The sequence below is a fragment of the Bombina bombina genome, chromosome 6 (assembly GCF_027579735.1).
Source record: "Bombina bombina isolate aBomBom1 chromosome 6, aBomBom1.pri, whole genome shotgun sequence".
Classification (NCBI taxonomy): domain Eukaryota; kingdom Metazoa; phylum Chordata; class Amphibia; order Anura; family Bombinatoridae; genus Bombina; species Bombina bombina.
The window spans coordinates 1097132083-1097145803 of record NC_069504.1 but is presented as its reverse complement, the minus strand read 5'-3'; the positions used below and the strand labels follow the sequence as shown (position 1 = coordinate 1097145803).

At 39.4% G+C, this 13721-nt stretch overlaps 1 protein-coding gene across 2 annotated transcripts in view; it reads right to left on the bottom strand.

Annotated features, from left to right (window-relative positions):
- The window catches only part of PPARA (peroxisome proliferator activated receptor alpha), a 189178-nt gene that overhangs the window by 6345 nt on the left and 169112 nt on the right, over window positions 1–13721 (bottom strand). For both annotated transcript variants that reach the window (XM_053719013.1, XM_053719012.1), the window contains one exon: window positions 1–6912. This exon is cut by the window's left edge and continues 6345 nt beyond it. In XM_053719013.1, coding sequence (XP_053574988.1) covers window positions 6665–6912 — 248 coding nt within the window. In that variant the 3' untranslated portion in view covers window positions 1–6664. The remainder of the gene's footprint in view (window positions 6913–13721) is intronic.

Sequence of the window (13721 nt, the reverse complement as noted above, 5' to 3'; positions counted from 1 at the left end):
ATTGCTGGCATTAACTAATGCACAAGGAAGTTCTTGTGCATTGATAAAAGGAAGCCTATATGTTTAACTCCAGCAAACAGGTTAAATACATACGTTAAGTCCAATTCGAGAGCCACAAACATTGTAGCCTCGAGCAGGAACATGGTTGATGATTGGTGGGGTAGTTCGGCTGCAAATGCTGATTGGCTCACTAGAAGTGTCCTGCTCAAGACCAGCATGGTTGATAATTGGTGGGGTAGTTTGGCTGCAAATGCTGATTGGCTCACTAGAAGTGTCCTGCTCAAGACCAACATGGTTGATGTCGATGATTGGTGGGGTAGTTTGGCTGCAAATGCTGATTGGCTCAAGCATTTGGTTAAACGCAGATAAAGTTTGAGGGTCAGTAGTGAGAAAATAAAAAATGCCCTAAGGAATTTAAGCCTGTGATTTTTGCACTAGGCTATTCCTTTAATGTCCTACAGGGGAAACACTGCTTTGCTGGTCCTGAGCAAGAGATGGATGGCGACTGGCAGCTACGCATGTATTCCGCTCCTGATTGGCTCTCCAACTGTGACCTAAGAGTGCACAGACAATTTGTTTAACTGCTTTGCTGGCGTTAGTGCATAGTTACATGCACACAGTTCTGTTCTATTGCAGGTTCTTGTGGGCCAGTGCTCAGGAATCACTAACCAGTTGGATCGCCGGATTACCTTGGGTGACAGATAACCACAATTACTGACCAGATGTTATATCTACTATGATAACGTCTGGCCTGTAAGCTGGAACCGTAGAACCTGCTTTACATCTTACTACTGTGCTGGTATTTCCCTTTACAATAATCTACAGAATTCTCTACTCAATTTTAAAACTTGCTTCTATAGGGAAATTTAACAAATGCATTTCAATATTTTATAGGAAAAAACAAATAAAGATGACACAAGGACTTTGACATAAATTGTTTGTGATACTTTGTAGTCCTAAAAATAATGTTTAAAATTATCATCTGTAAGAAACTCTGGGGAAGAAAATGCTTCTAATACAGTAAATGCTACACAGCGGAACTGCATGTAGGGGGATTTATAATTTAATTTAAAAAAAAACTGACAAAAGAAAAACTGTGAAACCAATTTGAAAAAAACTTTTGATTGCAAAAGGGTGTCTCCTAGCAGCCAAAGGGTTAACACACTGTTGAAAACATCTACAGAAACACAGACACAATAAATATAAAGAAATGCCCAGACAAATAGAACATATGGCTTGTTATTCACTTACCCAATAGTAAATATAGAATATATATTTTGTTAAAATATGATTTTTTTTTTTTTAAGTTTGTTACTTTTAGGTTTCTCATCTACAAGAGGTGAGTGCTGTCTGTAGGTTTATTTATTGGATCCATCCCAACAGACTGTAAAACATAACTGTAATTTCTCTTGCCCCCATATATTAACCTACACCCTCTCTAACATAACCAGCACATGTTGGGTTAACAGTCTATACAGCCCCCAATACAAAAAGTTCTATGTAGTTAGTTCTCTACATATATATTAAAGGAACAGCCAACTTAATTACACATTCTTAACTGCTGCTTTTCCAAAGTGAAGCCAATCACATGTTGTTCTGCCCCAGCCTCATACACTGAAAGGGACATAATACTCATTTGCTAAATCACTTGAAAGTGATGTAGTATGACTGTAAAAGACTGACAGGAAAATATCACCTGAGAATCTCTATATAAAACGATATTTTACCTAAAAATGTCCCCAGCTCACCAAAGTAAGTGCCCTGTGAACAGTTATACTTCAGTTGCTGTGTAGCTGCAAGTTGGGAAAAAAATAGCCAATCAGCAGTGCTGCGGTCATGCATTGCTTTGCTGTGATCTAATGAGAATTTACTGAAATCTCATGGGATTTCATAGTAAACTAACTTAAACCGAATAGGAAAATAACCTTCCCTTGTAAGTCCTGGGACTAGCATTCTGATTGGCTGCTTAAAGTCTCTTTACAGTGGGGCGTGAATAATTAGGAAATTTTGGGGTAAAATATCTTCCTTTTTTACAAAGAGATGTTCAAGTGATATTTTCTAGTCAGCTTTTTACAGCTATACTGCATCAGTTTCATGTGCTTCAACATTTGGGTATCATGTCCCTTTAACTAGAACAAACTTTTAAAGCCAGAGTGCCCCGTGTTTACAAATCAGTTATATCAGCTATAGAGCGGAGCAGCAGTAGTGCTCTCTTGCTATAATCTGTCGGACCATCAGTACAGATTTGATTGGCTGTAAGACCCTGCTTGTTTCAAACTAAAACAAAAAATTTTGTTTGAGGGTACTGGTGACAAGGCAGCTTATTCAGCACCCGAAAGGGCGTAGAAACCTAGTTTAGAAAATATTTTGTAAAAGCTGCAGATAAGAATATGTTATTGTTTTCTTCAATGCATTGTAGAAAAAAAATCCTGTCCCTTTAAATACTAAAAAGAAACTAAATAAGTATATTTTTTACATTGTATTCATAGCAGCAGTCACAAGTCTATTTCTTACATTAATTCTGCATGAGAAGAAAACTAGATATTTAGTGCATTCGCTTTACATTAGTACAATTCCATAGGAGAATCCAGTTCCTGGTCTGTTTGTACAAGAACGGTCACAAGATAAACAGAAGACCTGGAGATATTTGGGGAATGCTATTGTATAGGGTGGCTGGACTTGGTGACATCTAAATCAGGATTACAACAAAGAACACTACTAAATAACTCTGCATTAACAGACATATATGTTACATCTATTGGGGATATCAATCAATAGAACTTATTGATTGTCACTAACAACTTTTGTATATTTTATTATCAGTGGTCTTAAAATAATCAGCTACATAAATAGCAATACAATTCTCAGCCAATGAAAACCAGGTAAGTATTCACTGTACCACCAGTAAAATAATTTTTAGTGACAAGCCCCTTTCAAAAAACTCAATGTTTTAATAGTGGAAACTATACAAGTGTCTGGAACTCAAGTCCAACACACTAGGGTTTCCAGCTATCCATATTTGAGTATAAATGGCTCAGTCAACAAACCTGAGACACTAACTCACTTATATACCCCCTAGTATGGTTAACCACACATCTGATGTAGGATAGTGGCTTCTTGATCCATTGCAATAAAACAATAACACTTACACAATAAATGGAGAAAGAGAGAATGTTTGATGTCTACGTTACCACGAAGCCCTTCTCTATACAGTCCTTTCCTGACATGTAGGATAAACTTCTCTATGGGACGACAAACTATATTATCCTACAAAAAATACCGATTACACAAAATAGACCACTCACATTTTACCTATAATTGAAATATGATACAAAGGTGCTTGTATGACTCTGACTTAAAAATAAAAATACAATCTATATATATATATTTATCCCTGAGACAAAAATGTCATTACTAAACCATAAGCAGTGCTTTTCATGCACCAAAAATGAATAGGTCATTTAAATATGATTTAGGAATAAAATCTCCATTGATGGGAGTTTGTTAGTCATATTTAATAGCCTAAAAACAATATCGGCTCCTAAAATCATCATGTTAATGGTTTAAACCAGTAGTTCCTCTGTTAAACTTTTAAAAAGGACAGTAAAGCCAAAATGACATTTTAGTGATTTAGATAAAGCATGCAATATTAAGACACTTTCCAATTTATTTCTATTATCAAATTTGCTTTATACTCATGTCACCCTTTGTTGAAGAGTGAACCTAGATAGGTTCCGCGTTCTATGGGTTCTTGGTTTACTCTTCAACAAAGGATGCTAAGAGAATGAATTTGATAACACTTAATTCGTTTTTGTTTTAAATTTGCGTGCCCTGTCTAAATTAAGAAAGTTTAGTTTTGTCATTACCATCACTTTAATGAAAAAAGCAGCATATTTTACCAACAGATTATGTGGGTGTTCTACTTAGAGCGTGCAAACAGATGTGTATACTTAGCCACAATGTTTGCTATATGCTATGAGAGCACAATTATTATTTTTTTTACTATAGGTTTCAAACTCTATGGCCACTGTAAAATCATAGCAAAGATAAAGCTGTCAAACTAGTGACGAATTACTATTGAGAGCTGAATGTAGCAGAAATGCTATATTTACATGTCTATTAAAAATATAAGCTTGTGAATATTTTACAGGAACATGACAGTACCAGAGATCTATACATTCGTTTACAGCTTTGATTTAAATAAAGTAACATTACAATGTTCTCTGTTATCATCTAAAAGAGGTTATTTCTTAAAGGGACACTGAACCCAAATTTATTCTTTCGTGATTCAGATAGAGAATGCAATTTTAAGCAGCTTTCTAATTTACTCCCATTATCAAATTTTCTTTATTCTCTTGGTATGTTTATTTGAAAAGCAAGAATGTAAGTTTAGATGCGGGGCCATTTTTGGTGAACAACCTGGGTTGTCCTTGCTGATTGGACAGCACCAATAAACAAGTGCATGGTTCTGAACCAAAAATTTGATGGCTCCTTAGCTTAGATGCCTTCTTTTTCAAATAAAGATAGCAAAAGAACGAAGAAAAATTGATAATAGAAGTAAATTAGAAAGTTGCTTAAAATTGCATGCTCTATCTGAATCATGAAAGAAAAAAAAATTGGGTTCAGTGTCCCTTTAATATATTATAGATTTTGTGTTTTTAATCTATCTTTCTTATATTTCTGGAGGAGTGGCCCAATTCAACCATGGGAATAGTTCATTTTCAGCCAATGAGCAATGAATACCTAGGTATGCAGCATGCATTTTTTTAATTGTTTTAATATTAAATTTAGGAAGTTTGTAAATCCCCTAATGCTGTAACCAATTATTATATTATAAATATTTACCTTCCTCTGTTTTACTAATCGTACCAGTAGATACTTAAAATTAAATAAAGAAACATAGAAAAATGTTCTATCATTCATATCAAAGAGCAGCATTTTAGCATGTTGACATTTTTATTGCATGAATAAATATTATGTAAAAGTTGTTTAATTTGAAATGGAACCTACGGCTATCAGTTGTGCACTTCCTATTAATGCTCACTTGAATTATAGGTGCATCCTACTAGTGCCCTTTTAGCATGCAGTGCCTATCAGCCAATCAGAAAGTTCCTATCAGCCAATAGGCCTTAACAGGATGCACCTTTTAACCAATTGGCAGGAAGTGCCTTAGTAGGAAGTACGCAACTGACACAGCTATATTTGTTTAAATTAAATAGCTTTTACTTAACATTTTCTACATATACAAATATATTCGGCATATTTAGATGCTGCACTTTCATATAGATGAAATACATTTCTCAGTACAAAGTACCTTTAATAACAGGGCTTCAGATCTGAATGGACAGCAAAGTCAAAATTAAACATTCGTGATTCAGATAGAGCATGCGGTTTTAACCCTTTAACATCGCAGACGTACCCTGTATGTTGTGTGTTCTTAGTGGGTTTTCAGCCCTGCAATAGCGGGGATCTTGCAGAAAGCGTAGCTGTGTGCTATCACTTCATGCCTTACTGCAGGAGACATTCGCCAATAGTGCGGCCTTATCTCTGTTGGTGACAGCCGTGTTATTTTACACCTTGTTAAGGGTTAAACAACTTTCAACTTACTTTTATTATCAAATTTGCTTTGTACTCATGATATCTTTTGTTGAAGAGTAAACACTTGCAAGCGCTATGCCAAATAGCTAAAAACACATGCACGCTCCTCAGCTCACCTAGGATTACTCTTTCACAAAGAATACCAAAAGAACTAAGAAAAACTGATAACAGAAGTGAACTGGAAAATGGTGTATTGCTTTATCCCTTTATGCTACTAATGCATCTAATATAGCACTTATATGGGCCTTGCTTTGAAAACTCAGTTTTAGGATTTTTTATGATAATAAAAGATAATCAGGCATCGGCTTAGGGTCCACAAATCAGAGCGGATTGCGCAACAAAACGAGAGTGGAAGACAGTTTTGTGTCTGCCCCATAAATCTGCATTGATAAGGCAGAAAAGGGCAACAGCAGCTTTTTGGGAGAAACTCTTGAGAAATAAGCCTCGTACAATGATGACAGCGCTCTGGCTTCAGCGTATGTTGCAGTCCCTTGGAGTGAAATCAGGGACTATACAGTTGTACATAGGAACAAACCATAGTTACTTTTCACAAACCATTCACAAGTGTAGCTTAAAACCAAAATCACAGATTAGTGCTGGAAGTTTCTGCACCTACTGATCTGTTGTTTTCTTATTTAGTGACAAATAACCTAAGTTTGGGTCCCCAAAGCCCATCCGCGTCACAATACCATTTCTCTATAGTACATTCAGTTGTATTTATACCAGTAACAAATTCAGAAGTGACACCACAGGCCTGAAGATCACACCATTGTGGTAGGAATTAGAGTGTTCGTCTTGGTACAGCCTGAAGCGCAAACCATTTGGCATTGTCAGTGCTCGGTGATGTGAATGAATCCTCAACGCGACTAGTGGGGTAACCTGAGAATAAATCATTACTGTGTTCTCTTCAAACGATGCTGCTTTCCACCAATGGTAACCTTAATCCAAAGCTCAACTTCGGCAGTGATTAAGCAGAAGGCACATTCGCTTTTGAACAAAACTCGTGAGGGAAACCGACACAAACTTTAACCTTGCTCCCATCTAGAATGTGGTAAAAATAAACTCCTCAGTACATGTCCCTGTAGATCTCTTGCAATAAAGGGTGCAGAGCTGCGTCAGTCTCCGTCTTTTTAATGGTCTGGACTAGCAAGGCGTGCTCAGTCACAAGCTGCCGCAGGTCGGCCATTTTCTGAAGGAGCTTTGGAAACAGGAAGATGTCATCAGGGTGGTTTGACTGGAGATGGAGCTTTAATACGTGCACTATGTTCTCCTGCATTTTCTCTATACTGGCGACATTCAGTAAGCCTGGACGATCTGTTCAGAAAAAGTGAAAAATATGATTATATACAACAATGCAATGGCTTAAGCAGGACTTAAAGGGACATTAAACACCCTGAGATGGTAATATAAAGTGATACATTGTATATATATATATATATATATAAAAAAAAAACTCTGCAATATACTTTCATTTATTTTGTCCCCTTTTCCTGTAATTCCATTATGAAATTGTGAGCATTTCAGTTCCTGTTAAATGGAAGTGCAGAACACTGTTATATTCCACACAGCCATTGGCTGCGCGCTCTAGTGGCCTATTTATAACTGTCCCTAATTGGCCACTGCTTAGAAGGTAACCCAAGTTACAACACAGCAGCTCCTATTGTTTTAGAGACACTAAAACGTTGCACTTATTTTGCCAATATTTAAACAGCTAATAAAACTTTAAAAAATACATCTACCTGTTATTTTCAGACTAATCTTTTTGCTGAAAGCATAATTCTATATAGCATTTATTTAGTGTTTAATGTTCCTTTAAGACTGATAAATATGTGGCTTGAAAAATCCTGGGCATCAGAGAACTACAATTCCTAAAATTGTAGCCTTGGGTCCTAATTGTTGGATTATTATATATTTTCATGCAATCAAGCTTAAATTGATAGAAAGGTTAAAATGTGCATGGGTGCATTTCAGTTTTAACCCCTTAAGGACCACAGCACTTTTCAATTTTCTGACCGTTTGGGACCAGGTCTATTTTTACATTTCTGCAGTGTTTGTGTTTAGCTGTAATTTTCCTCTTACTCATTTACTGTACCCACACATATTATATACTGTTTTTCTCGCCCTTAAATGGACTTTCTAAAGATACCATTATTTTCATCATCCTATATTATAAAAGGCCAAGTGTGTTTGTCTGAAGCCGTCATGCGCAGTAGAGACAAACACACTTGGCCTTAGATCCCAGACACCTCGTGCGCACAGCTGACAGCTCACACATCCACACACCCACAAACTTGGCCGCACGCGCACCCTCGCACCCACACACAGCAACCCTTAACACACAAACCCGCACCGTCGCACCCACACACAGCCTATTATACCCACAAAAATTAACTTGGCCGCCCGCGCACGCGCACCCTCGCACCCACACACAGCCTATTATACCCACAAAAATTAACTTGGCCACCCGCGCACGCGCACCCTCACACAGCCTATTATACAAACTTGCCCGCACGCGCATGCGCACCCGCCACAAACTTGCCCGCACGCGCACCATCGCAGTGCCAGATGAATAGACACCTAACTTGGCCGCACGCGCATGCGCACCCTCCACAAACTTGCCCGCACGCGCATGCGCACCCTCCACAAACTTGCCCGCACGCGCACGCTCGCACCATCGCAGCGCGAGATGAATACACACCGGCGCGAGTAGTCGCGTGACTACCATTTGAAAGCGTCGCAAGGCTAAACAAAACTTAAAACTGCGCAGCTCCAGAGTTATCTATGTGCTACACAGCACATACAAAACAAATATTTAACTTTAAAAAAATAACAATTGATCTGTACTTAGGGGGGAGAGAGAGAGCCAAAGAGGAAAAAGAGCCAAAAAGGAGAGAGAGACAAAGAGGGGGGGGGGAGAGAGCCAAAGAGGGGGGGGAGAGAGCCAAAGGGAGGGGGGGAGAGAGCCAAAGGGGGGGGGGGGAGAGCTAAACAGGGGGGAGAGCCAAAGAGGAGAGCAAAAGAGGGGAGAGAGCCAAAAGGGGGGGGGCAGAGCCAAAGGGGGGGGGAGAGCCAAAGAGGGGGGGAGAGCCAAAGAGGGGGGGGGAGAGCCAAAGAGGGGGGGGGGAGCCAAAGAAGGGGGGGGAGAGCGCCGAAGGGGGGGGGAGAGCGCCAAAGAGGGGGGGAGAGAACAAAAGAGGGGGGAGAGAACAAAAGAGGGGGGAGAGAGCCAAAGAGGGGAGAGAGAGAGCAAAAGAGGGGGGGGGGGGAGAGAGCCAAAGGGGGGGGGAGCCAAAGGGGAGGGGAGAGCCAAAGAGGGGGAAGAGAGAGAGCCAAAGAGGAAAGAGAGCCAAAGAGGAGAGAGAGCCAAAGAGGGGGGAGAGAGAGCCAAAGAGGGGGGGGGGGAGAGCCAAAGAGGGGGGGGGAGAGAGCCAAAGGGGGGGGAGAGCCAAAGGGGGGGAGGAGAGCCAAAGGGGGGAGAGAGAGCCAAAGGGGGGGGGAGAGAGAAAGCAAAAGAGAGGGGGGAGAGAAAGCAAAAGAGAGGGGGGAAGAGAGAGCAAAAGAGAGGGGGGAGAGAGCAAGGGGTGGGACCGCTGTACTGCAAAAAATGGCCCGTGTACACGGGCTTTAGTACTAGTATCTTATAATTTACTATAATTTTTTTTATAAAATATGATGAAAAAATGAAAAAAAAAAACACTTTTTCTAACTTTGACCCCCAGATCTGTTACACATCTGCAACCACCAAAAAACACCCATGTTAAATAGTTTCTAAATTTTGTCATGAGTTTAGAAATACCCAATGTTTACATGTTCTTTGCAAGTTATAGGGCAATAAGTACAAGTAGCACTTTACTTTTTTTTTTAAATTAGCGATACTTACATTGGAACACAGATTTCTGTCAGGAATCCCTGAATAACCCTTCACATGTATATATATATATATATATATATTTTTAGTAGACAACCCAAAGTACTGATCTAGGCCCATTTAGGTATATTTCATGCCACCATTTCACCACCAAATGCGATCAAATAAAAAAAGTCGTTCACTTTTTCACAAACTTTTTCACAAACTTTAGGTTTCTCACTGAAATTAGTTACAAACAGCTTGTGCAATCATGGCACAAATGGTTGTAAATGCTTCTCTGGGATCCCCTTTGTTCAGAAATAGCAGACATATATGGCTTTGGCATTGCTTTTTGGTAATTAGAAGGCTGCTAAATGCTGTTGCGCACCACTTATGTATTATTCCCAGCAGTGAAGGGGATAATTAGGGAGCTTGTAGGGTTAATTTTAGCTTTAGTATAGTAGACAACCCAAAGTATTGATCTAGGCCCATTTTGGTATATTTCATGCAACCATTTCACAGCCAGCAGTGAAGGGGTTAATAAGGTAGCTTGTAGAGTTAATTTTAGCTTCAGTGTAGAGATCAGCCTCTCATCTGACATATCCCACTCCCTGATCCCTCCCGGACCCCCTCAAACAGCTCTCTTCCCTTCCCCACCTCACAATTGTCACTGCCATCTTAAGTACTGACAGAAAGTCTGCCAGTACTAAAATAAAAGGCAATTTTTTAATATATATATTTATTATGCAGTGTTGGATCCCCCCTTTGCCCCCAACCTCCCTGATCTCCCCCAAACAGCTCTCTAACCCTCCCCCTGCTACCTATTTGCTGCCATCTTGGGTACTGGCAGCTGTCTGCCAGTACCCAGTTTAGTCAAAATGTGGCTTTTTTTGAGCAGATTTATAAAATACCCCATTTTCTGTAATGTAGCTGCCCCCCCCCCTCAATACCCTCCCCCTCCCAGATCCCTTGCCCAACATTGATTCCCCCCTCCACTCCCTACTCATCCAATTTAATAGAATTTAATGGAAATGTGGCACACACGCACCTGCCCGCCCCCCACGCGCTCCTGGACCCCTGCGCACACTCTGGACTAAAAGGAAACAGCAGATAACCAACGATGGCCGCCCACCCGCCTCCCTGTTATGGCTCCACCAACGATCGGCACCATCGATGGCCGATGCAGAGAGGGCCACAAAGTGGCCATCTCTGCATCGGTGGGTAAAAAAAGGGTATTGCAGTGATGCCTCAATATCGAGGCATCACTGCAATACCCTGAAAGCGGCTGCAAGTGATCACAATTGCTTCCAGCACTTCAAAACCCAGAGGACGTGTCAGGCACGTCCTTGGTCATTAACTGAAACTTTTTGTAGGACGTGCCTGACACATCCTTGGTCGTTAAGGGGTTAAATGGAATTATATTTTAGCAAAAAAACTTCCATTAGCAAAAATGTTTCCAATAAAAGTTATTACTGTTAGCCGAGTTTAGTGGTCTCTGAGCAGGCATGATGTTTGAATCCTGATTCTCTAGTCACACATAGCCTTTGTGCATAGGCCTCTGGCAAAACTGGTAACTGTTACTAGAATCATTTTTGCTAATGGAAGTCTATTGTGCATGAGTGCAGCATGTTTACATTTGACCTTTCTATCCCTTTAAAAGGGCATGAAACACTTTGAGATGGTAATATAAAATGTTTATTAAAACAACGTTTCACTATATTTTCATTTTCCTATTTGCACTCATTTTCCTGTAATTAGTCTTAAAATTGAGGGGTTTTGACTTGTGAGAATTGAAAGCACAACCTGCAGACTTCACAAGTCTAACCCCGCCAGATATATGTCCCTAACTGGCCTCAGCAGAGATGATGCAACCAATACTGCAAAGGAGATTTTGCTAAATGTCCGTGACAATCTTTGTCTATTAAAGTATCTAGTGCACCCCAAAAAAGCTAAAGAGTGGTGGGTGTTTGAAAACAGAAAAATGACTGCAGCAAACAAGGTGTTAATGTATTGAAAAAACATTTCCCACTCACCTAGTATGTTCATTTATTGAAAGACTGCAGAAGGAAGTTTTGGTATTTATAACAAATTAATAACCAGAAGCAGCAAACATACTGATGAGCCAGATAAACACAGTCTGGGAGCCAGATATGTTGAATAAAGCATCCTGGTTTTACCAAACCCTCTCTTATAAAAGTAATATTACAACTTCTAGCAGTAAATACACATACAGGATCCTGACTGATGGTCTGTACAATATGCAGATACAGCAACACATATAATGTTACCAAGCTCAGTCACATATATAATAAAAAGCATTGCTTATTAGATGATTACACTAATAAGATAGAAATATTAACCAATAGGCTGCCTTTGATTGTTATTTAAAAAGCGAGAGTGAGGATAGGGAAGTAGAGATCTATGACTGCGGCAGGTTTTTATCTGGATTGTGTAAGACGTTTGCTTCCTTACCCTGCTATGCTTTATGCTACATGTGGATATTTAAAGGGATGGTGAACTCTGATATAAGACTTTTTACATTATTACAGTAGGGCAGCACTACAGGTGATCTTCATTAAAGCGTTGTTTCAAACAGCTGTAGAATTATAAAAAATATACTTTTTATTCTTGATATTTCCATTTCCCCCGGCCGCCTCTCCTGAAAAAAAGCTTGACAGGCAGACAATACATCAAATCACAAATACACTGCCTGCATAAGTCTTTCTATAGCTGTGAGCTCTCGTGCTTACCTTGCTGTATCAGATAACACCTTGCAGTGACAGCTGAGTGCACTTCAGTCGTGTATCACACGAAGGCCAAGGGGAGCAGCCAGTTCATTTGTGTCTGATACCTTTATTGTATGTGTGAGCTGGTACAGCAAATGACTGCAGGTGAATGAAGGTGCACTCTCTTGCCTACTCAGCCACACCTGGTAGCCAGCTCCTGCATGCGCACATTATGCCCTCACACGCACACACACACAATGTAAACAGTGAATCACACTGTGTATAGCTGTGCAATTCACGGTTTAATTCTGTAGCAATGTGTCGGTTATGGGAGAAGAGAATCCCCTTCAGATTAATGAACAACTACATCTAAACAAGTTAAACGGTTAAAAGGGCCAACAGAAGGAAGGTATAAAATGTAAATCCTTGAATATAATATAGTTTAACAAATAAATGTACTCTAAACTAGCATGTACAAACATAAGTTTACTGCCACTTTAAACTTGGATTTCCATTTTAAATATATTTGGTGCCCCCTGGTGGACAGAGTTTTTTGTGACCACTTCAGTTTTAAAATCTCATATCCAGTTGTACTCAATGCCATGTGATATTGAGGGAGGGAATTCATAATAATAACAACCCCATTTGTTAAACGTGACACAATATCCGGCTAATAAGCAATATTCTGTGCAGCTCCCATTGGCTTCAGTGATCACTATAGTATATCTAGTGCTGTATATGTGATTGAAGTTGTTACCAGTTTATCTGTAACAGTTACATACAGAGCAATGAATAAACAGAGATAGCTATAATCCGCTAGAGCAGATATCACAAGCTCAGCACAGACAAGATAATCTGGTGCTATGATAAAGTTTTGGGATGTGCCATATCTTTATTAGACACAGGGGAGGATGTTTTATTTACAATCTCACTCATGGTGCTGCTACCTTTAAAGAACCATTAAAGGGACAGTGTGCTGTAATTTTCCTACCCTTTAATGCGTTCCCAATTATTTATTTTACCTGCTTGAGTGCATTAAGTTGGTTATAAATTGCTTATTTACCCTTATTTTGTCATTTGAAATAGCTGATTTTGTCTTGTATCTCCACCTATAATGAAAATGTCAGTATTTAAGTACTGGTTATAGAAATGCTATGTAAACAAGGAGGTTTAAATTAAATCATGCTCCCAGTTGGGGGTGTGGCAGAGAGGTACTAAAATGTTAATTTCCCCCACTGTTCTCTCAGATGGCCCAATGATCAAAAACTCACCAGGATGCAGAGAAATTACAAACAATTTGGGGGGTTAATGTCTGAGTATTAAATTGTAATGTAGGTGTCTTTCCTTCATATCCAGAACTCGGCATAGTGAGATAAAGAGCTCACAAGGTAAAATTTGCCTTTATACATTTTTTTGGGGACCTTACAGTACTGACAAGACTTCTTAGATATTCTTACCAGATCTTTAGATCACAGGGCTCTAAGTATTGGTAAACAGTGACAGTGACAAATAAGATACATAGGACTTTGTGTAACTAATTAGACAGATAA